The sequence below is a fragment of the Leucoraja erinacea genome, chromosome 1, assembly GCF_028641065.1.
Source record: "Leucoraja erinacea ecotype New England chromosome 1, Leri_hhj_1, whole genome shotgun sequence".
NCBI lineage: Eukaryota > Metazoa > Chordata > Chondrichthyes > Rajiformes > Rajidae > Leucoraja > Leucoraja erinaceus.
In genome coordinates, this window is record NC_073377.1 from 15,300,379 (window position 1) to 15,324,288 (window position 23,910).

The window sequence follows — 23,910 nt, forward strand, 5'->3', positions numbered from 1 at the left end:
CTAGCCAAGAATATAAAGGAGGATAGTAAAAGCTTCTTTAGGTATGTGAAGACGAAAAAATTAGTTAAGACAAATGTGGGTACCGAACAGGATCGATCTGAGACAGCATGGATTTACGAAGGGGAAATCATGCTTGACTAATCTGGAATTTTTTGAGGATGTAACTAAGAAAATGAACAAGGGAGAGCCAGTGGATGTAGTGTACCTGGAATTTCAGAAAGCTTTTGATAAGGTCCCACATAGGAGATTAGTGGGCAAAATTAGAGCACATGGCATTGGGGGTAGAGTGCTGACATGGATCGAAAATTGGTTGGCAGACAGGAAACAAAGAGTAGGGATTAACGGGTCCCTTTCAGAATGGCAGGCAGTGACTAGTGGGGTACCGCAAGGCTCGGTGCTGGGACCGCAGCTATTTATAATATACATTATGATGATTTAGATAAAGGGATTAAAAGCAACATTAGCAAATTTGCAGATGACACAAAGCTGGGTGGCAGTGTGAACTGTGAGGGGGAGGCTATGAGGATGCAGGGTGACTTGGACAGGTTGGGTGAGCGGGCAGATGCATGGCAGATGTAGTTTAATGCGGATGTTAATGTGAGGTTATCCACTTTGGTGGCAAGAACAGGAAGGCAGATTATTATCCGAATGGTGTCAAGTTGGGAATGGAGGGTTATGGTATGAGTGCAGGCAGGTGGGACTAAGGGAAAAAAAGTTGTTCGGCACGGACTTGTAGGGCCGAGATGGCCTGTTTCCGTGCTGTAATTGTTATATGGTTATAAGTTAGGAAAAGGGGAAGTACAACAAGATCTGGGTGTCCTTGTACATTAGTCACTGAAAGTAAGCATGCAGGTACAGCAGGCAGTGAAGAAAGCTAATGGCATGTTGACCTTCATAACAAGAGGTGTCCAGTATAGGAGCAAAGAGGTCCTTCTGCAGTTATACAGGGTCCTGGTGTGACCACACCTGGAGTATTGCGTGCAATTTTGGTCTCCAAATTTGAGGAAGGACATTCTTGCTATTGAGGGAGTGCAGCGTCGGTTAACGAGGTAAATTACCTGGATGGCGGAACTGTCATATGTTGAAAGAATGGAGCGACTGGGCTTGTATACACTGGAATTTAGGATGAGAGGGAATCTTATTGTAACAGAAAGGATTATTAAGCGATTGGACACGTTACAGGCAGGAAACATGTTCCCGATGTTGGGGGAGTCCAGAACCAGGGGCCACAGTTTAAGAATAATGGATAGGCCATTTAGAAGCAAAGTTCAAGTTACATTTATTGTCACATGCACCAATTTGTACAGTGATATTTGAGTTACCATACAGCCATACGGACAAAAAGAACACGATACACGATAGAGTATAAGATAAACATCCCCCCCCACCCAGTGGAATCAACGTTTCCCACTGTGATAGGAAGGCAATAAAGTTCAGTCATCTTCCTCATTGTTCACCCGTGGTCGGGGCCTTTGAAGCCTCCGCAGTGGCCGCAACGGATGGCCCGATGTACAGGCCGTCTCGCCGGGATGATCAGAACAGATCGGAACACACTCGCGGCTTGGAGTTTCCGAATCGGCCGCTTCTCACCAGTGACCGCGGCTTCCGAAGTCCACAGGGCGAGCTGGGCGGAGCTCCAACACTGGCGACCCCCGGCAAAAGATCCCAGGCCCCCGCGATGTTAAAGTCAGCGTCACGCCCGCGGCTTGAAGCTCCGCAGACCACAGCTCCACGGTGTTAAAGTCAGCAGGCCCAACACTCCGGAGCTCCAACACCGTCTGCGATGGTAATTCAACGCTGTGCCCGCTGCTGAAGCTCTGGGCCGGTCTCCGGTAGGAAAGGCCACGCAAATCAGTTGGTAGGCCGCGAGGGGGGGGACGAAGATGCGACACAGAGAAAAGACTGAGAGATGGTGCCCCCCTCTAAAACTAAGAAACCTTTAGAACATACTTTTAAACACATTGAAAATAACAAAAAGTGTGAAAGGACTAACAGTTGCTGGCGAGGCTGCCACTACCATGGCGCCACCCGAACGGAGATGAGGAAAAACGTTTTCAACCGGAGAGTTGTGAATCTGTGAATCTCAGAAGGCAGATTCTCAAGATGCTTTCAAGACAGAGTTAGACAGAGCTCTTAAAGATAGCGGAGTCATGGGATATGGGGAGAAGGCAGGAATGATTGTGGATGATCAGCCATGATCACATTGAATGGCGGTGCTGGCTCGAAGGAACAAAAGGCCTACTCCTGCACCTATGGCCAATAGGTTTTGAGGCATTTGTTTGAACTTGTGCAGATTGGATGCGTCCATACACTTCAGAATTCATTATGCTACTACCATCAGCAGTCGTATCATCAATGAAGATAAGTGAGCCACTACTTCAGCAGCCATACATGCCCAGGCCATAACACCCCCACCATTGTGCTTCACAGATGAGGTGGTATGCTTTGGATCTTCGACAGTTCCTTCTCTACTACATACTTTGATCTTGTCATCACCCTGATATGTTAATCTTCATCTCATCTGTCAACAAGACCTTTTTTCCAGAACTGTGGTTGCTATTTTAAGTACTTCTTGGCAAACTGCAACCTGGCCATCCTATTTTTGCAGCTAACCAGTGGTTTGCATCATGCAGTTTAGCCTCTGTATTTCTATTCATGAAGTCTTCTGCGGACAGTGGTCATTGACAAATCCACACCTGTCTTTTTATAGAGAGAATTCTTCTGTCATTAGCTGTGGAGGTCTTCCTTGGCCTGCCAGTCCCTTTGTGATTAGTCAGCTCACCAGCTCTCTTTCTTCTTAATGAATTCTGTCTGTGGGATTCTCTGCCTCAGAGGGCGATGGAGGCAGGTTCTCTGGATCCTTTCAAGGGAGAGCTAGATAGGGCTCTTAAAGATAGCGGAGTCAGGGGATATGGGGTTCAAGGCGGGAACGGGGTACTGATTGTGGATGATCAGCCATGATCACATTGAATGGCTCGAAGGGCCGAATGACCTACTCTTGCACCTATTGTCTATTGATATTCCAAACAGTTGATTTTGGTAAGCCTAAGGTTTTTGGCTGATGTCTCTAACAGGTTTATTCTTGTTTCTCAGTCTCATAATGGCTTCTTTGACTCTCATTGGCACAACTTTGGACCTGATGTTGATAAACAGCAATAAAAGTTTCCAAAGGTGTGGAAAAGACTGGATCCCTCGACTTTCAAATGTACCTATCCGAAGAAATTCACCTCCATATTTGCTTCATGGTGCCATACAAACTGGAATCCTACCCAATGGGTTCATGACAGTAGCAAACTCAGGACAGATCAGCTTCAAGCAAGACCTGTGCATTCCCGTGACTCTTTCACACAGCAGCGCTGCACCTCGCCTCCCTTCAAGCTTCCTGAGGAAGTGGATCATAGGTCCAGAACCAAGGACATTGCAATTTCAACAGCTGAACTGCATGTGCAGGTAACGCTTGCATACACCTGTATAGAGAGGCTGAACAAGTCATCAACTTGTTCATTGACAGAGAGAATGAGGCCCATACTCAATGCCCACAAACTAAAAGTCCTCAACCAACCCATTTCCCTCATACATCTTTTGTTCATCCCTCCGGTAATAAATCTCCACAACAGTTCAAAGATTCGACGGTGCAAGATTTAGTGAATCATACACAATCAGCCAAGGATACAAGGGCATGACAAGCACTTGAACTGCTAAGGCACAGAAGGCTATGGACCAAGCGCTGGTGAATGGGATTACTGTAGATGGATAATTGATAGCGTACGACTATGGCGAGGATGCCACACTGCTGGCCCCGTATGCGACTACAGACTCCCCATAATGGATTAAATCCCAAAATGACACTCCCTGACAGGTGGTAAGTCATCTTTACTAAAATGATCAAAGAAGGGTTTAACATCGCGGAGCCTGGCCGGGGGTCGCCGGAGAAGCGCTCCAACCGCCTACAACATCTTGGAGCCTCGATCTGTGGATCTTCTGGAGCGGACCTTCCAATGTGGAGCGGGCGATCCCTCGCCGGGGGTCGCTGGAGAAGATCTCCGAACGCCAGCCTGCGGCCTACAACATCTTAAAGCCGCGGTCTCCGGTAAGGTGGTGGCCGATTGGGGAGCTCCAGGCTCGACCTGTCCCGACGTCGGCATTCCGACCACCCCGACCAGAGGGCTTGAACATCGAGCCTTCCCTAACGGCGACTACGGAGGTTCATGGCCCTGACCACGGGTGAACAAGGGAGGAGGAGGAGGAGGAGGACTGTATTACCTTCCACCACAGTGAAGAATGCAGTGGTGGATGATGTATCTTTTTTAATTGTAACGCTGCATGGTAAATTCATTTCACTGCACCTTATGGTGCATGTGACAAATAAATTTGAACCTTTGAACCTACACTGTGTAAACAACAGCACCATAATCTTTTCACGAAGACAGATGGAACTCTATCCCAAGTCTCCTCATCTTCTGACACTCTCTCTTGCATATAGAGCCGTGAAGTGAGACATGTTTCCAATGAGAGGGAAGACTGATTGTGTAGTCAGCTTGTTGAGCTTAGACTAGAAGGGGACACATCAGTGATTAATGCCTAATATCAACATGCTACATGCTTTGATGAAGATGGAAAGCATCCACATCATTGTTTAGGATTGGGAAGCTTTTAGAGAAGAGGGTAACTAAAAAGTCAATATGGGGAGAAAAGATGAAATACGAAGATAAGCTAGCCAATAATATAAGAGAGGATAGCAAGAGTTCCTTCGGTTATATGAAGAGCAAGAAAGAGGCAAGAGTGGAATAAAGAAATGGCAGAGGAATTGCATAATTTTTTTGCTTCAGTCTTCACAGTGGAAGACACTAGCAACATGCGTTAAATTCAAGAGAGTCGGGGTGGAAGTTAGTGGAGTGGCTATTACTAGGGAGAAGGTGCTTGGGAAGCTGAAAGGGCTGAAGGTGGATAATTCACCTGGGCCGGATGGACTGCACCCTAGGGTTCTGAAATAGGTGGTTTTAGAGATTGTGGAAGCATTGATAATGATATTATCCCACTGCATAAAAATGGAGCAAGGCAGAACAGTGGGAAGTATAGGCCGGTTAGTCTGACTTGGGTGGTGGGTAAGATTTTAGGTTCCATTATAAAGGATGAGGTTACAGAGTAACAAGTTTACGATAAAATAGGGCAAAGTCAGCATGGCTTTGCGAAGGAGAGGTCTTGCTTGACAAATTTGCTGGAATTCTTTAAAACAGTAAATAGCAGGACAGACAAAGCGAGTCAGTAGAACTTTTTTGTGGCAGTCGCCTGTAGTCGCCCAAACAAATCGCCTAAGTGGGACAGGCCCTTTAGATTTTCAGAAAGCCTTTGATAAGGTGCCACACATTAGGCTGCTAAGGAAGATGAGAGCCCAAGGTATCAAAGGGAAGATACATGGATAGCTGGTTGGCTGGTTGGCAAAGACAAAGAGTGGCAATAAAGGGGACTTTTTCTGGTTGGCTGCCAGTGACTAGTTTAGTTCCGCAAGGGTAGGTGCTGGGGCCGCTACTATGGCGTTATTATGATTTGGATGAGGGGATTGAGTTGAATCCTTTATTTGTCATTCAGACCTTTCGGTCTTGAAGGCTTTGTGGCAAAGTTTGCGGATGATATGAAAATAGGTGGAGGGGCAGGTAGTGTAGAGAAAGCAGGATTCTGGAGAAGGACTTGGACAGGTTGGGAGAGTGGGCAGAGAAGTGGCAGATGGAATATAGTGTTGCAAAGTGTAGAGTCATACACATTTGTGGTAGGAATAAAAGGGTGAGAATCCAGAAAAAGGACTTGGGAGTGCTGGTGCAGAATTCCCAAAGAGTTAATCTGTCCCTTTATCATGTATCTATACATTGTAATTGGCTCGACTGTAATCATGTATTGTCTTTCCCCTGACTTGCAAGCACGCAACAAAAGCTTTTCACTGTACCTCGGTACACGTGATAATAAACATCAGTATACCGCAAGAAATTTTAGCAAATTGGCGACGCAGCCCAGACCATCACACAAACCAACTCCCCTTCCATTGACTCCATTTATGTCTCGCGCTGCCTTGGCAAGGCCAGCAGCATAATCAAGGACGAGTCACACCCTGGCCACTAATGGGAGAGTCTAGGACTAGAGGTCATAGCCTCAGAATGAAAGGACGCTTTTTTAAGGAAGATGAAGAGAAATTTCTTTAGTCAGAGGGTGGTGAATCTGTGGAATTCTTTGCCACAGAAGGCTGTGGGGACCAATATAGTGGATATTTTTAAGGCAGAGATAGATCGATTCTTAATTAGCACGTGTCAGAGGTTATGGGGAGGTGACAGGAGAATGGGGATAAGAGGAGAGATAGATCAGCCACGAATGGCGGAGTAGACTTGATGTGCCAAATGGCCTAATCTTACACCTATTCCTGATGACCTGAAACAAGATTTGGCCACAAACAGTTTACTTTAATGTTCTAAAGTCATAGAAACATAGTAAATAGGTGCAGGAGTAGGCCATTTGGCCCTTGGAGCCTGCACCGCCATTCAATATGATCATGGCTAATCATCCAACTCAGTATCCTGTACCTGCCTTCTCTCCATACACCCCGATCCCTTTACCCACAAGGGCCACATCTAACTTTCTCTTAAATATAGCCAATCAACTGGCCTCAACAACCTTCTGCGGCAGAGAATTCCAGAGATTCACCACTCTCTGTGTGAAAAATGTTTTTCTCATCCCGGTCCTAAAAGATTTCCCCCTTATCCTTAAACTGTGACCCCTTGTTCTGGACTTCCCCAACATCGGGAACAATCTTCCTGCATCTAGCCTGTCCAACCCCTTAAGAATTTTTTAAGTTCTATAAGATCCCCCCTCAATCTTCCAAATTCTAGCGAGTACAAGCCGAGTCTATCCAGTCTTTCTTCATATGAAAGTCCCGACATCCCAGGACTCATTCTGGTGAACCTTCTCTGTACTCCCTCTATGGCAAGAATGGCTTTCCTCAGATTAGGAGACCAAAACTGTACGCAATACTCCAGGTGTGGTCTCACCAAGACCCTGTACAACTGCAGTAGAACCTCCCTGCTCCTATACTCAAATCCTTTTGCTATGAATGCTAACATACCATTCGCTTTCTTCACTGCCTGCTGCACCTGCATGCCTATTTTCAATGACTGGCGTACCATGACACCCAGGACTCGTTGCATCTCCCCTTTTCCTAATCGGCCACCATTCAGATAATAGTCTACTTTTCTGTTTTTGCCACCAATGATCATGAACTACTGTAATTCAATAACTATAATATAACCATATAACAATTACAGCACGGAAACAGGCCATCTCGGCCCTTCTAGTCCGTGCCGAACACATATTCTCCCCTAGTCCCATCTACCTGCACTCAGACCATAACCCTCCATTCCTTTCCCATCCATATAACTATCCAATTTATTTTTAAATGATAAAAACAAACCTGCCTCCACCACTTCCACTGGAAGCTCATTCCACACAGCTACCACTCTCTGAGTAAAGAAGTTCCCCCTCATGTTACCCCTAAACTTCTGTTCCATAATTCTCAAGTCATGTCCTCTTGTTTGAATCTTCCCTATTCTCAAAGGGAAAAGCTTGTCCACATCAACTCTGTCTATCCCTCTCATCATTTTAAAGACCTCTATCAAGTCCCCCTTTAACCTTCTGTGTTCCAAAGAATAAAGACCTAGCTTGTTCAACCTTTCTCTGTAACTTAGTTGCTGAAACCCAGGCAACATTCTAGTAAATCTCCTCTGTACTCTCTCTATTTTGTTGACATCCTTCCTATAATTAGGCGACCAAAATTGTACACCATACTCCAGAATTGGCCTCACTAATGCCTTGTACAATTTTAACATTACATCCCAACTTCTATACTCAATGCTCTGATTTATAAAGGCCAGCACACCAAAAGCTTTCTTTACCACCCTATCTACATGAGATTCCACCTTCAGGGAACTGTGCAGTTATTCCCAGATCCCTCTGTTCACCTACATTCTTCAATTCCCTACCATTTACCATGTACGTCCTATTTTGATTTGTCCTGCCAAGATGTAGCACCTCACACTTATCAGCATTAAATTCCATCTGCCATCTTTCAGCCCACTCTTCCAACTGGCATAAATCTCTCTGTAGACTTTGAAAATCTACTTCATTATCCACAACACCACCTATCTTCGTATCATCTGCATACTTACTAATCCAATTTACCACACCATCATCCAGATCATTGATGTACATGACAAACAAGTGGACCCAACACAGATCCCTGTGGCACCCCACTAGTCACTGGCCTCCAACCTGACAAACAGCCATCCACCATTACTCTCTTGCATCTCCCATTCAGCCACTGTGAATCCATCTTGCTACTCCACCATTAATACCCAACAATTGAACCTTCTTAACCAACCTTCCATGAGGAACCTTGTCAAAGGCCTTACTGAAGTCCATATATACAACATCCACTGCTTTACCCTCATCAATTTCCCGAGTAACCTCTTCAAAAAATTCAAGAAAATTAGTCAAACATGACCTTCCAGGCACAAATCCATGTTGACTGTTCCTAATCAGACCCTGTTTATCCAGATACTTATATATATTATCTCTAAGTATCCTTTCCATTAATTTGCCCACCACTGACGTCAAACTAACAGGTCTATAATTGCTAGGTTTACTCTTAGAACCCTTTTTAAACAATGGAACAACATGCGCAGTACGCCAATCCTCCAGCGCTATTCCCGTTTCTAATGACATTTGAAATATTTCTGTCATAGCCCCTGCTATTTCTACACTAACTTCCCTCAATGTCCTAGGGAATATCCTGTCCGGACCTGGAGACTTATCCACTTTTATATTTTTCAAAAGTGTCAGTACTTCCTCTTCTTTGAATCTCATAGTTTCCATAGCTACTCTACTTGTTTCCCTCACATAATTCAATATCCTTCTCCTTGGTGAATACCGAAGAAAATAAATTGTTCAATATCTCCCCCATCTCTTTTGGCTCTGCAGATAGCTGTCCACTCTGACTCTCTAATGGACCAATTTTATCCCTAGTTATCCTTTTGCTATTAATATAACTGTAGAAACCCTTTGGATTTATTTTCACCTTACTTGCCAAAGCAACCTCATATCTTCTTTTAGCTTTTCTAATTTCTTTCTTAAGATTCTTTTTACATTCTTTATGCTCCTCAAGCACCTCATTTACTCCATGCTGCCTATAATTATTGTAGATCTCTCTCTTTTTCCGAACCGTGTCCAATTTCCCTTGAAAACCATGACTCTTTCCAATTTTTACTATTTCCTTTCAACCGAACAGGGACATAAAGATTCTGTACTCTTAAAATTTCACCTTTAAATGGCCTCCATTTCTCTTCCACATCTTTCCCATAAAACAAAATGTCCCAATTCACTCCTTTTAAATCCTTTTGCATCTCCTCAGTTAGCCTTTCTCCAATCAAAAATCTCAACCCTAGGTCCAGTTCTGACCCTCTCCATAATTATATTGAAACTAATGGTATTGTGATCACTGCACCCGAACTGTTCCCCAACGCATACCTCTGCCACCTGACCCGTCTCATTTCCTAACAGGAGGTCCAGCACCGCCCCTTCTCTAGTAGGTACCACTATGTATTGCTGCAAAAAACTATCCTGCACACATTTTACAAACTCCAAACCATCCAGCCCATTTACAGAATGTGTTTCCCAGTCTATGTGTGGAAAATTGAAAACTCCCACAATCACTACCTTGTGCTTATTACTAATATCTGCGATCGCCTTACATATTTGCTCTACCAATTCTCGCTCCCCATTTGGCAATCTATAATACACCCCTATAAGTGTTGCTACCCCTTTCCCCTTTCTCAGTTCCACCCAAATAGCCTCCCTAGACGAGCCCTCTAATCTATCCTGCCAAAGCACTGCTGTAATATCTTCCCTGACAAGCAATGCAACACCTCCACCTCTTGCCCCTCCAATTCTATCACACCTGAAGCAACGGAATCCTGGAATATTTAGTTTCCAATCACAGCCCTCCTGCAACCATGTTTCACTGATCGTCACAACATCATACTTCCAGGTGTCAATCCAGGCTCTAAGTTCATCCACCTTTCTTACAATGCTCCTAGCATTAAAATATACACATTTAAGAAACCCACCCTCTTATTCTCTGTTTATTGTCTTTTTCTTCTTTCTCCCCAACATTTTGGGTCAAAGTGCTACCCTCCTCTGCCTCCTGCCTCACACACTGACTGCTAGCTTTCCCTATTTAAGTCCCTGCCTTTCAAGGCCTATTTAATCATTTTATTGCCAAGTATTCTCTTATTTAAGTTATACACCAATTTTTATACTTCCCGTAATTAAAAAGCCCGCCACGCAGCGCGGTAACACAGGTAACTAGAGTGCGATGTATGTAAGCGAACTGTAGTGGTTTAATTGGCAATGCAAATAGTGATACTTCATACCTCTTGAACCCGCCATAAACCCAAGTATGAGGGCCTTTTCTGGGCGCGTGACTTTATTTGCAGTCTTGAACATTTCTTGGGCTGCATACATCTGGTCTCTCTGCAAGAGGCAAATCAAACATGGGTGTGAATAGGCGCAAAGACTAAACTTACAAATAAACAAAGAAATGAGCAAGATTAATGTTCACCCTCTGCCAACCTAACAGCCACATAATAAAAAAGAAATTACTGATTAACAACCATAATCTCTTGATTTGAAGGTATTGGCAGGGCTGATGAAGTGGTGGGCACTCCTACTGCTTCAGATCTACAAGATTTTCTAACAGTTACTGCCGGAGACTGATATCTCCCCCCTCCATTTGTGCTCAGGTTTTCCTGGACCAACAGAAATGTAGGAAATTAAAACCAGAGTCCTAAATGCACTGAAGGAACACGAATAAAACATATAAATGAAGTGCCCTGCCTCTCCAGTACAGGTACATAAAATTATCAATCCCATATATTCAAATGGAAGCTGGAGTAGACATGGCAAGTTGAAATTCCACACCCTGATTTTGATTATAGATACAGCATGGAAACTGGCTGTTCGGCACACTGAGTCCATGCCGACCATCAATCACCCGTTCAAAAAAGAGTAGTATTGATTGGACATGTTGGTCGGTGTGGGCAAGTTGGGCCAAAAGGCCTGATTCCACGCTACATGACTCCATGACTAGTTCTACTTTATTCTACTCTCTCATCCACTATTTACACACTAGGGACAATTTACAGAGGCCAATTAACTGTAGGAAGTTATCTGATTTTGTTAAATTCAATGTTAAATTCAAGCGCTGCAATGTGCTCTGACAGAGGATGAGGCACTGTTCCTCAAGTTTGGGCAAGGCACAATGAGATGCTGTTTGTTGTACACCAAGAGCTGCAGAATGCTTATGATACACTGGAACTAAAGCTGAACAAATACCCCAAATCTAGTCTCAGTGGGCTTCGTGGAAGCACTTGTTGCATTATGGAAGATTCTCCTCATGTGCTTTCACTGTTTTCACCGTAAACCTAGAACCTTTGGTTCTTCACCTTCCATCAATGGACACAGTTTCTCATTGGTCACCTTGACTAAACCCTTACTAATTTTGAAAAAACAAGGCCAAGGAGGCGAAGTGAACAACCCCCTTCAAACTTTCCTTAAGCAGCATGAAAAAAAAAAAATCTTATTTTGGAGTACCGATTTCTAGAGGAAGTGGAGTCACTTCTGAACGAGCGACAGAAAATGAAATCCCTATATCCAGTTGAATAAACCTAGTATCTGAACAAAATTTCCAAATATTCCTCAGAATAAACTTTCCCTTCGATAATTACACCAGTGGGAAATGAAGGCACGTACAACCACTAAAGAAATCTAGACTAAATGCCACAGCAGCAAGAATATTCAATATTCTCTTTCAGATGGACATCGTTTTTCCTTTTGGAGCATGTGGAGAGCAAACGTTTAATTCACCATCTTAAAAAATCAGGCCCTTTATGCATGGTGACACAATGGCAGAGTTGCTGCCTTACAGCGCCAGAGTCCCGGGTTCAATCCTGAGTACGGGTGCTGTCTGTACGGAGTTTGTACTTTCTTCCCGAGACCGGCGTGGATTGTCACCAGGAGAATCGCTGGTCTGTGCGGATTCAGCGGACCGAATATTTACATAGAAAATAAGTGCAGGAGGCCATTCGGCCCTTCGAGCCAGCACCGCCATTCATTGTGATAATTTCTGCACTGTATCTCCAAAACAAAATTTCCAACTTACTGTGAGCGACAGGCTTTTGCGAGGCTGCTGCTGTGGTTGCAGTGGCGGTGTCTGCTGCTGCTGCTGTGCCTGCTGCTGCTGCTGTGCCTGCTGCTGAGGCTGCGACTGCTGTTGTGCAGGTGTCGTTGGCGCTGTCACGGTGACAGGCACGGTGCTCGGAGTAGTGGTGGTTGAGGTAGACGATGTTGTGGAGCTGCTGTTGTAAATCGGGGTTCTTTGTTTGAACTGGCCAGGGAGACCAGTAGTTGGAGCGGCTGACTCTTCTGCTAGTCTATTTGCCTGGAGAGCCTCTCGGACTGATCCGACTGTGTTAGCTGCTCAGGCAAGAGGAAAGAATGTGTCACACATAAGACATTGGTGCAGAATTAGGCCATTCAGCCCATCTAGTCTACTTCACCATTCAATCATGGCTGATCTATTTTTCCCTCTTAACTCCATTCTCCTGTCTTCTCCCCGTAACCTTTGACACCTTTACTAATCAAGAGTCTGAAGAAGGGTTTCGGCCCGAAACGTTGCCTATTTCCTTCGCTCCATTGATGCTGCTGCACCCGCTGAGTTTCTGCAGCATTTTTGTGTACCTAAGAATCTATCAATCCCTGCTGTAAAAAACCCAATAAATTGGCCTCCAAAATCATCTCTGGCAATGAATTCCACAGATTCGCCACCCTCTGGCTAAAGAAATTCTTCCTCATCTCCATTCTAAAGGTTCGTCCTTTTATTCTGAGGCTGGGCCCTCAGGTCCTAGACTCTCCCATTACTGGGAACATCCTTTTCACTTCCACTCTATCTAGATCATTCATTATACGGTAGGTTTCAATGTGTTCCCCCCCCCTCATCCTTCTAAACTCCAGCGAGTACAGGTCCAGAGACTTCAAATGCTCCTCATATATTAACCCAATCATCCCTGGGATGACACTTGTCAACTTCCTCTGGACCCTCTTCAAAGCCAATGTGGCTGCCACTTCTAACAATCTTATTTATGCATCATCAAATTATCTCTCCTATCTTCACTTATTTATTAAAATATTAAGATCTAATCATAGATTCAGATTCAACTTTAATTGTCATTGTCAGTGTACAGTACAGAGACAACGAAATGCAGTTAGCATCTCCCTAGGCCATACCTGCATAAGCTACATTGTTAAAGCAGAGGCATTCTAATCACCCGTCATCATTTTATTCCCCTCAAAGCCAAACTTAGAACATAGAAACATAGAAAATAGGTGCAGGAGTAAACCATTCGGCCCTTCGAGCCTGCACCGCCATTCAATATGATCATAGCTGATCATCCAACTCAGTATCCCGTACCTGCCTTCTCTCCATACCCCCCGATTCCTTTAGCCACATCTAACTCCCTCTTAAATATAGCCAATGAACTGGCCTCAACTACTTTCTGTGGCAGAGAATTCTAGAGATTCACCACTCTCTGTGTGAAAAATGTTTTTCTCGTCTCGGTCCTAAAAGATTTCCCCCTTATCCTTAAGCTGTGACCCCTTGTCCTGGACTTCCCCAACATCGGGAACAATCTGCATCTAGCCTGTCCAACCCCTTAAGAAATTAAGTTTCTATAAGATCCCCCCTCAATCTTCTAAATTCTAGCGAGTACAAGCCGAGTCTATCCAGTCTCGGCTTGACAAAGAAGCATGGTATTAAACTCAAATGGTCTGTTTCAGTATTTTTGCATCACTTTTGCCTCCTTACATCTCATTTTGCTACAGCATATACTTTTTGAGAAAGCTCCGCTCCTTCAACATCTGCAGCCAACAGGATTAACAAACTCACCAGGAAGGCTGGCTTAGTCCTGGGGGCGGAGTTGGACTCGTGGGAGGTGGTCTTCAAGGGTAGGATGCTCCTCAAACTGCGGAGCATCTTGGACAATCCATGACACACTAGTCAACCCAAGGAGTACCTTCAGCATCAGACTGGTTTCCCCAAGATGCAGTACAGAACGCTGCAGGAGATCCTTCTTCCCTGCGGCGTTCAAACAGTACAACTCCTCCCCCTTCTGTCCTGGGGTAGACCGACTCCCCTCCCCCTCCATCACCTATATAAATTTCCATTGCAATCAAGTTGGACACTCACTAAATGTAGGGCAGAAAGCAAATGACTGTTTATAGCCTGTGGCTTCAAAGCCCACTGTGATATGTGTCATTTCCAGAACAAGACAATTTGGAAGGTTGCATTCCATCATTCTCATTAAAAGAATAAAGTTAATGATTACCACTTATTTCACTTCTGTTGGCATTTACCTTGCGGAGTTTCAGAGCTTGAAATGTAGGAAGATGATGGCACCATACTTGGTGTGGCTGGCAAGTAACTAGTAGATGGTAGTGGATTATCATTGCTCAAAGCACCAAGTTTCTGAAGGAAATACACAAAGAATGAAATAAAAAAAATTACTAGCCATTAAATAATCCAAGCATTTATAACGAAAATTAAATGTTTCAGAATAAAATTAGACCTCATCACGCACACGTGGATATTTTTTTCAACGGCTATCTCAAACGTTGTAAGTATGATAAATCATCTTGGATTCTATCACTGTTCAAAGAGCTAATTAATTTAGTAATGAGCTGGAATTTATCTGCAGTACAGAAAATGTAATTAAAATAGTGCCATTGCTGCTTATTAAAATAGGGCTGCTTGTTATAGGATATTGTCAAACTTGAAAGGTTTCAGAGAAGGTTTACGAGGATGTTGCCAGGATTAGCGGGTCCGAATTATAGGGAGTGGTTGAGTAGGCTGGGTCTCTATTCCTTGGAGTGCAGGAGGATGAGGGTGGATGCACAGAATCTCTTGCGCAGAGTAAGGGAATGGAGGACCAGAGGAAAAGGTTCAAGGTGAAGGGGATAAGAATCTGAGGGGTAACTTTTTCACACAAATGGTGGTGGGTGTATGGAACAAGCTGCCAGAGGAGGTAGTTGAGGCTGGGACTGTCCCAACATTTAAGAAACAGTTAGACATGTACATGGATAGGACAAGTTTGGAGGGATATGGACCAAGCGCAGGCAAGTGGGACTCGTGTAGCTGGGACATGTTGGCAGGTGTGAGCAGGTTGAGCCGAAGGGACCTGTTTAACACTGTATCACTCTATGATTCTAACTCACTCCCCCATGTGTTGAGACGGCACAGTTATTTTAAAGTATCTAATTTCAATATAAAAATAAGAAATGTATTGAGTTTTGTTAAAAGGAAATAATCATAACTTCCATGATTGCCACTTAAACATCAAACTAAGGAACCAGAATCTCAAATATTTGTAATAAAATTGTTCAAAGTTAGGAGGTTTATTAGTTCACCTTGACTAATACCTCTTCTTCAATTTACCTGTGCAGAGACCAGACCCACGGCATAATCAGGTGTGACGCTGTCAACAACCATTTCTTCTTTGGCCGGTTTTTCTGCAACTTCTGTATCTATATTTAAAACATTTTTAAAGTGTCACCAGATGTTTCAAAATTTAGCTGCTAACATATCAAGGTGAAATAAACATAATCTGAAATTATTCACATCTTGATTTACAAAATTAGACAAGTCTAATTATTATTACCTTCAGTTGAAAGACATTTAAGAAAGTTAATACATGCGCTACATCTGAGCACAGACAGAGATCTGCGGTTTCCCTCAAGGCCCTATCCCACTTTCCCGAGTTACTCACAAACTCTCCCGTTTTCCCCTTGATTTGAACTCGGATAATTACGGTAATAGCCATTCGTAGGTACTCGGGGCTATTTTTTTTTACTCGTGGACATTTTTCAATATGTTGAAAAAAGGTCCCGACTTACCTGATGCCCCGAGTTCCTACGGTTGGCATTACGAGCCGCTACGAAAGATCTACGGACTCCTACAGCCTACGGAGAGTTTGTGAGTAACTCGGGTAAGTGGGACAGAGCCTTAACAGCACCTTTTCACTCACTATGTACAAGATTACATTTTGGGCTAGAAATGTGGGGGACAGGGAATGAGATTTCAGTTTGTGTGACCATTGTTGCTGATGAACAAGATTATTATCCACTGAGAATAATCATCCTGGTGCACTTCAGGTCGGGCACATGATGAAGGGGTTACGTCTCCCAAATGTCACAGCACCTACATACGCGCTTTCATCAAGTATCAATGTCTTACATGAAAGTTTCAATTCCAATCCCAATGGTTCTCAGCATGATTCATGTTGTTGTTATAACTTGTACAGCTATAAAACTAGAACAATAAAGACAGTGTCCTCAAGGTTTTGACAAGTCCTCAAGCAAATTTCAAGGAGTAGAAAGGAGTGGCACCATATTATCTCATACTCCAAAAGCAAATGATTGTACCGCTAACCATTGCTGTTGATGCATTTTAAAAAATGTGCACCCTTTCTACCCTATGCATAATTGTAGTTAATAGTTCCTTGTTATTAAGATTCGTGTCACTTTAAAGGCTAGAATCATCATAAAAGCTGAAACATGAGGTGGGCCATCCCAATACATTTTCATCAAAGTCTTTGAAGATTGTCATTGCTGGGGGTGATGCTGGAGGCAGATGTGATCGTGGCATTTTAGAGACTTGGATATTAACAGAATATGCAGGGAATGGACAGATATGGATTATGTGCAGGCAGAAAAAAAATGGTCTTGCCATCATGTTCGGCACAGACATTGTGGGCCAAAGGGCTTATTCCAATGCTGTTCCTTGTTCTTTTTTATGTTCCATTAATGCCAGCCTACCATAGGTTTACATTGCTTAGTGCAGCTACAAAGTAAATCATATTGTGTGCATTTCTAGGAGAGAAGAGGATTCATTAATGTGGAAGGAAGCCAGCAGGCCAACAATTTTTGACGGATTACTACTATATCAACTGTTTTGGCCTAATATTACACAAACAGAACAGATTGCAGAAAACTGAAAAAAATGAATTATTTGCTTAATTTTGGGCCAAAGCATTTGTAACATTAGGAATCCACCTTTGCAAAACCACTCAGGAACGACACATGCAATAATCATAGAAACATAGGAAATAGGTGCAGGAATAGGCCATTCGGCCATTCTATATGGTCATGGCTGATCATCCAACTCAGTATCCTGTACCTGCCTTCTCTCCATACCCCCTGATACCTTTAGCCACAAGGGCCACATCTAACTCCCTCTTAAATATAGCAAATATAAGCTGTCTCTTAATGTGACAGCTTAACGTCATGATGAAATGTAAGGAAAGAGTGCAGACAAGTCACAGAAGGTAGGAAAAGATTAGGGGTTTGAGTAGAGGTAGATTATAGGCATAGTAGACAAGCTAAAAAAATAAGCACAAGCTAAAAAAATCCATGGGAGAGTCAAAGTTGAATATATGGAAAAATAAATGATGCTTCGGTAGCTTGGCGGATAACAAAGTGAATCCAAACACCTTTTATATGCATGTGCCTCATCGATGCGCGTGACAGTTAAAACAATTGTGCCTAAATTACTGAATGGACAGATAAAATTGTGAGGTTGTAAATTTGCAACTGTATATATAGTGTTCTCGCGAGGGATGGAAAGCATAAACTAAATAAATATTTAAGTCATGTCTCTAGTGTATTACTTCCTTGGGTATCTTTTTCCAGTGCCTGACCCTTGGGGCCTGATAATTCATTTCTCCAATTCTATTGGTTTTACTCTCAAGATCTGCCACAGAAACTATGGACTGTGCTCGTGGAAAGGGTGGGCAGATGACAACCAGGGAGGGGAGGGGAGGTCAGAGACCCCAGACGTTACAGATAAGGAGGCTATAGACCACTAAAGGGGAGAAGCTGGTTAGATGATGTGGCCATTTGCAGAAGAACCCTGAAACTGTGAAATGTCCTCGTACTATTGTGGTCCATGGCAGGGTCTTATCTTTAGCTGCATCACCAACTCTTATCTAAAACTACATTCATAGCTAAATGGTGGTTAACATTATAGAGCGGCAGTGGAACAAGTAAAAGATAAAATAAAAATCTATTGAAAAAAGTAGAAGACACGGCCAAGGGATTTAGCCAAAACTACAAGAGCCTGCAACAATTGTGAACAAGAACAAAAATAAAAAGATGTTAACATACACCTAAAGTGGACGTGGTTTCTATGGGATGTAGAGGTATAAATTCCAAACGAGCTGGCCACAATCTTTCTACTTCTACTAGATAAAAGGGATGATGACAATGAAATTGAGGATTAAAATGTTGCATACTCATGTAGGAAATGAGAAATTTGAACAACTTTGAGTAACCCATGAACTTATACACTGGGGAACATGATGGCAAAAGAGGCCAACATAGGTAACTTAAAGGACATGTCAGAAGAGGCAATAAATAGATTTAGGTGGTGTTTAGATTACAAAGCATAGCTAGCTAGCGTAAAGATAAACATAGGAGCTGTAAACCAGGCTGAGGGCAATAAATCATGAGATAAGAAAACTCACATTTGACACCCGTTTGCAAGACAAATGGGAGAATGGTTTTCTAATTAAGAGGGAACAGAAAGCTGAAGGTTGATTACTGGAGAATTATTTCAAAAATTTAAAATCTGCATGTAACCATTGTTTCGCGGGAATATGAAAAGGTTGTGGGTGCTGTGAATTATTGAAACACTTTGGGTTCACACAGAGTTTTTCCAAGTATATACTATTACGGCCTTGAATAAACTGACTAATTTGAGAAACTCACCACTGTTCTGAGATTATCTTTGTGTGCTATCCCGTGAAAGCATAATTTAGGCTACAGGTCAAACATATAATTCACTCCCACACAGTTTTATTGGAAAAAGTGGGAAAATATACAAAAAAAATAATTGTATTACTAATTACTAGATAGGTCCAGTGTTTGATTACATGGATTTCTTCTGGAGAAGTTAGGGGATATGTTCCACCAGTGCAGGGTAGACTAAGAAGAGTTCTGAGATATGGGGGGGGGGGGGGGGGGGGAGAGCGAATAAAGAGAAACTTTCTATAGGTGAAGGATTGATTTCCCTTCTGGATTTGGAATTAAGGCAGTCAAATCATCATATTGAGGATACACAAAAATGCTGGAGAAACTCAGCGGGTGCAGCAGCACCTTTTTCCTTCGCTCCATAGATCCTGCTGTACCCGCTGAGTTTCTCCGGCACTTTTGTGTACCTTTGATTTTCCAGCATCTGCAGTTCCTTCTTAAACAAAACATCATATTGAGGAGGTGTTAAATAAAGTACTAATCATAAAATAGGTTAACAGATGTCAGGGGAAAGCAGGGACAAGGTATTGCATTTGGATGATCAATATGATTATATTGAAGAGCGAAAAAGGCACAAAGAACTAAATAGCTTCCTCCTGGTTCTATCTTCTATGCATCTGTAGCATAGGTAATTACATTGGCTTTTCACTCTAGTCTCTCTCAACACAGACACATGGTATTTGTGATTGTGCAGCAAAGATTGAATTTCACTAACCTAGTGTCTTCCTTCTCCTTTTAGCTTCTCGACCAGCACCTACCATATCAAGCTCTGATATGTCTAGCAACTAGAACGGAATAGAAGATTACGTTAATGATGAGCAATGTGGGAGTCCACCCAGGCATTTTAACCAAAAACACAAAAAATCCAAAATTTCTGGTTATTTACAATCTCCAAATTCTGAAATGGGTGGTGGGTATATGGAACGAATTGACAGAGGACATAGGTGAGGAAGATACTATAATTCAATAGACTTGGACATGTAAATAGATAGAAAAGGTTTATGGGCCAAATGCAGGCAAACTGAATGATTTTGGTTGGCAAGGACTGGTTGGGCTGAAGGGCCTGGTTCTGTGCTGTATGACTAAATCATTAGCAAATTGTTCAAATGATAAAAAATACTCTTCTGATATAAAACCAACAAGAGTGAAGAGTTTAAGTGCCTGCTGTGTTCTGTAGTAAGTTCACTAAAAGCTACACGCATAGTCAGAATGCTTTATAAAATTCATAACCTCAGCCTCAAACTAAATGGATCCAGGTTGCAAAAACAAAAGGAATGTTTGGAAGGCAGGAAAGCAAATTTTATCCGATTGATCAACAAAAATAATTTGAGAATTACTGTTCCTTTTAAAATGATTAAAATCAGAAATAATTTAAAAAGTGAAAGGAAACAAAGTCTTAGCTTGGAGTTACATGTACAGTAATATTAACTCAGGGGAAATTATAGTGTAATGCTGCTTAAGACCAGTCCAGGTAATGGAAATTCCCCCTAACAGAATTCACAAACGATGTCCAAAAAGCCTGAAGTACAGAATAACAAATCGCTCATGGAATTTATGTGGGACAGCAAGTAAATAAACAAAATGAAAAAGAAACATTGTCACAGGGAATGAGATGTGAAATGGCGATACTGGTGATACTGGCAGTTTGCTCGGCAGGCAACCCCTCTGTATTGTGACGCACATACAAACAGATGTTTGGCAGACCAATGGTATGGGTGGTGATGGATCTGTCAGCTGCTGCCAGCAACTTCCGCTGAGTGGAAACGGGGCATTTCTGTATATCTTCGCTCCCCACACATCAGGCAGTAGCAATCGGGTTGACCAGAGTTGAGCAGAGCAGACTCGCTCCCTCACTCATTCACCGAGTCAGTGAAGTAAGTTGACAGTTGCTCTTTCCGTGTCTGCTCACTTTCATCACAGCCGTTTCTGTGATCCTACCCCACACGCTTCACTGCCAACGTAGGAGCTCCAAATTCAGGAATCACTTGCAAATTGTTCAAGTGATGGAATGATACTTACTGGGGTGAAGTGCCAAATGCGTCATTCTTTGAGGACTTGGGCAACTTAAGTTCACATTCAACTCATGCACAGTCCTCGGGTTCGAAACCCTGTCATAACCTGGGGACTGCTTGTAATAATTAATTCTGACGTCGATTCAAAACAGATTATGCCTGGTAAATATATTAACACAAGTTTTAAAGTCCACCATCAAATAAACCAACCTTTACACCTCTCTCTTTTCGCACAGGTGTCCGAACAGCCATTGGTGTTCTGTTTGTTGATGGACTGAAGACACTGGGAGTGGTGGGACTCCGGAAGGGAGCTTGCTTTGGGATCCCTTTGAGGGGGGCTACAGGGAAAAACAGGCATTATACGTACACAGAGCCACAAGTTAGACCAGAAAATAACTATTTCTTAATGAGTAAAACAAAACACTATTTCCAAAAGTTGAAGTTGTCAAATTCAGCACTTAAATTTTACATTTATCACATTTAATTGACACCACTTTGACTATGGATTATATATTAGTAACTAATAGTACATACTGGTCGTATCGAGTTTCTTAACCAAACCTCTTCCTTTGGCTAGAAAAGGCACTCCAGAAGTCTTTTTGAGCTGCTGTGCAGTTTCTGTTGCTGTAAAACAGTAAAAAAAAAATTATTGGAAACAAACTAATAGAGATACACACCAGCGATAAGAGATGCATTTAACCAAGCTGTATGGAGGCCAAAAAAAATCCTGAAAAATCTATTTAATCTTAAAATACACCAGTGGTTGTTTATCTCTTAAACTCCTTAAAGCATTGACAAACAAAAATCTCATTCTACTGAAGCTGTAATTTTAGACTGAGAAAAATTCAAAAATATTTTGTTCAAACTTTAAACAAGAAGCCACTCTGTCCCTTAACATGAATAGCACATTCTTTTGCTTGCAAGCCAATTAAAGAGCATTTTCCATCCAATTAATCTTTATACCTTACAATAAAAACAACATTCGTTCCTTAATTTTATTCCTTTAGCCTGCTCTCTTCTAAGGAAAACAACTCCAATCCGGCTAATCCTTCCTCCAAACTTGACTGTAGCCCCAGAAACATTCTTGCACAGTTTCACTGTACATTATATCAGATGGCTACAGAAGGCTTTAGGCAATGCTAATTGCCAGATTCCTGCCACCCTGACCATTCCCAGTTCCCTCTTCTACATTCGGGGAGAAGATACAAGAGTTTGAAAGCCCAAAAGTTCAGATTTAAGAACAGCTTCGTCCCCACTGCTATCAGATGCTTGCTTGAATCAATGACCCCTTTCACTCTGTCGTTCCCATCGATGCTGCGATATACTTAGTACTCTACCTCATTCAGTTATTGCACTTTATATTTTGCACTACATCAGACTCTACTCCAGTTTTTGGACCATTCTGCTCATTTGCACTTGTCATTATATTTATCATTGTACCTGTCATTAACATGTATATTATTTATTCTGTGAGCTTTCTGCAAACGAGAATTTTCAATATAGACTATTGCATGACAAAAAAATAATCTGAATCTGCTTTTCAGCTGTTCCTTTCTTTCATTTTATTGGAAGGGGTGTGCACAGTAGGGCATATATACACTAGGTTGGAAGACAAGATTCATAAATATTTAAGAGTCACTCACATTTTTGTAACAGTTCTGCTCGAAGTGTGGCACTTTTGGGTTTCCGTTTAAGTTGAAAATGCTTCACGGGTGGCGTGAGGGGTCCCACGAGTGTTGTCAGGGCATTTTTATTCAAGTATTGGCACTCCAAAGGCAACATAGCAGAGGCTTCACATTCATTGACTAGGTAGGTTAAAAAAGAATAGAAAGTTCCAGTGTTTGCGAAAAAACAACATTCTGAATTACAATACATCTGTCTGAACTGTTTTAAAAAGCCATTACTAAGATTGATCAAACCACGTACTGAAAATATTGATTTACTTGTAATTAGTGTAGGGTGTTTAAAATGATATTGGCGTTTGACACCGAGTAGACGAAAACAACCCGTTTCCATCAGTAACCAAAAATATTGCCAAAAACAAAATCTGTGAGCTAAGTGTGGGATGAGTAAGATGCAGGAATAAGTTTCCTGCATTTCAGCTAAACCTGCGATTTTGAACGCGAATCAGAAAGGCTTAAAAAGGTGATATTCCTTGTTAAAAATGTCCATTAACTACATTTTTCAAGTCCCACAACAAACATCTGCATTGATAAAACCTAAACGCTGTCCCCTTTTAGACTGCATTTGTGGGAATGTGTTAGCTTTCGTCCCTATTAAAAGTACCTTTTTCTCGGAGTTCACCAAGAATTTCTTGCAGATTCTGATTGTGTTCCTCCAGTTCAAGGTTGAGGGAGCCGGTATCAGGAAAGGTTTTTAGAATGTCGGCCACCATCTGAACCCACGAGTCAGAATCCATTGCGGCAAGGTGCACAATTTCAGTCAAAGAAATTTTCATCTGCAAAGCAAGCGGAGAATTGTGTTGAATAAAGCACCAAAAATAATCCATATAGCAAATGAGTAAAATTATACACCCGTTCTAGATTTTGCTTTCCATAATGCCTTCTTTGTTACCAGATGTAAATAACCAACAAGAAAAGTGAACAGATATGGTCGACAGTAGGAAACCTTTTCCCATAGAGTCATAAGGAGTATTTGAAAGTTTAGTTTAGCTTATTGCTGTCAAGGTACCAAGGTGCAGTGAGGTAGTCAAGAAGATTTTTTTTCTGCTTAGAGCGTGTTTGGAATCTGGAACTAACTAAATGAGGGGAGAAGGCAAGTACTTTCTCAGCATTTACAAAGATCTAGCCAAGCCCTTGAATTGGCATGGCATAGCAAGCCGTACAAGATGTGCCAAAGTACACATTTGTGCTGTATGATTCCATGAAATAAATGAATAGTCACACTGCCCTGTCCTTGTATATGTCTGTTACTTGCAAACCAA

At 42.3% G+C, this 23,910-nt stretch overlaps 1 protein-coding gene across 2 annotated transcripts in view; it reads right to left on the reverse strand.

Annotated features, from left to right (window-relative positions):
- Nucleotides 1–23,910, reverse strand: part of nelfa (negative elongation factor complex member A) — a 58,504-nt gene that overhangs the window by 4,658 nt on the left and 29,936 nt on the right. For both annotated transcript variants that reach the window (XM_055654630.1, XM_055654709.1), the window contains exons 2-10: nt 23,253–23,424; nt 22,610–22,771; nt 21,501–21,590; nt 21,177–21,304; nt 19,670–19,739; nt 15,584–15,672; nt 14,506–14,617; nt 12,257–12,570; nt 10,470–10,569 (exon numbers count right to left, since the gene is read on the reverse strand). In XM_055654630.1, coding sequence (XP_055510605.1) covers nt 10,470–10,569; nt 12,257–12,570; nt 14,506–14,617; nt 15,584–15,672; nt 19,670–19,739; nt 21,177–21,304; nt 21,501–21,590; nt 22,610–22,771; nt 23,253–23,424 — 1,237 coding nt within the window. The remainder of the gene's footprint in view (nt 1–10,469; nt 10,570–12,256; nt 12,571–14,505; nt 14,618–15,583; nt 15,673–19,669; nt 19,740–21,176; nt 21,305–21,500; nt 21,591–22,609; nt 22,772–23,252; nt 23,425–23,910) is intronic.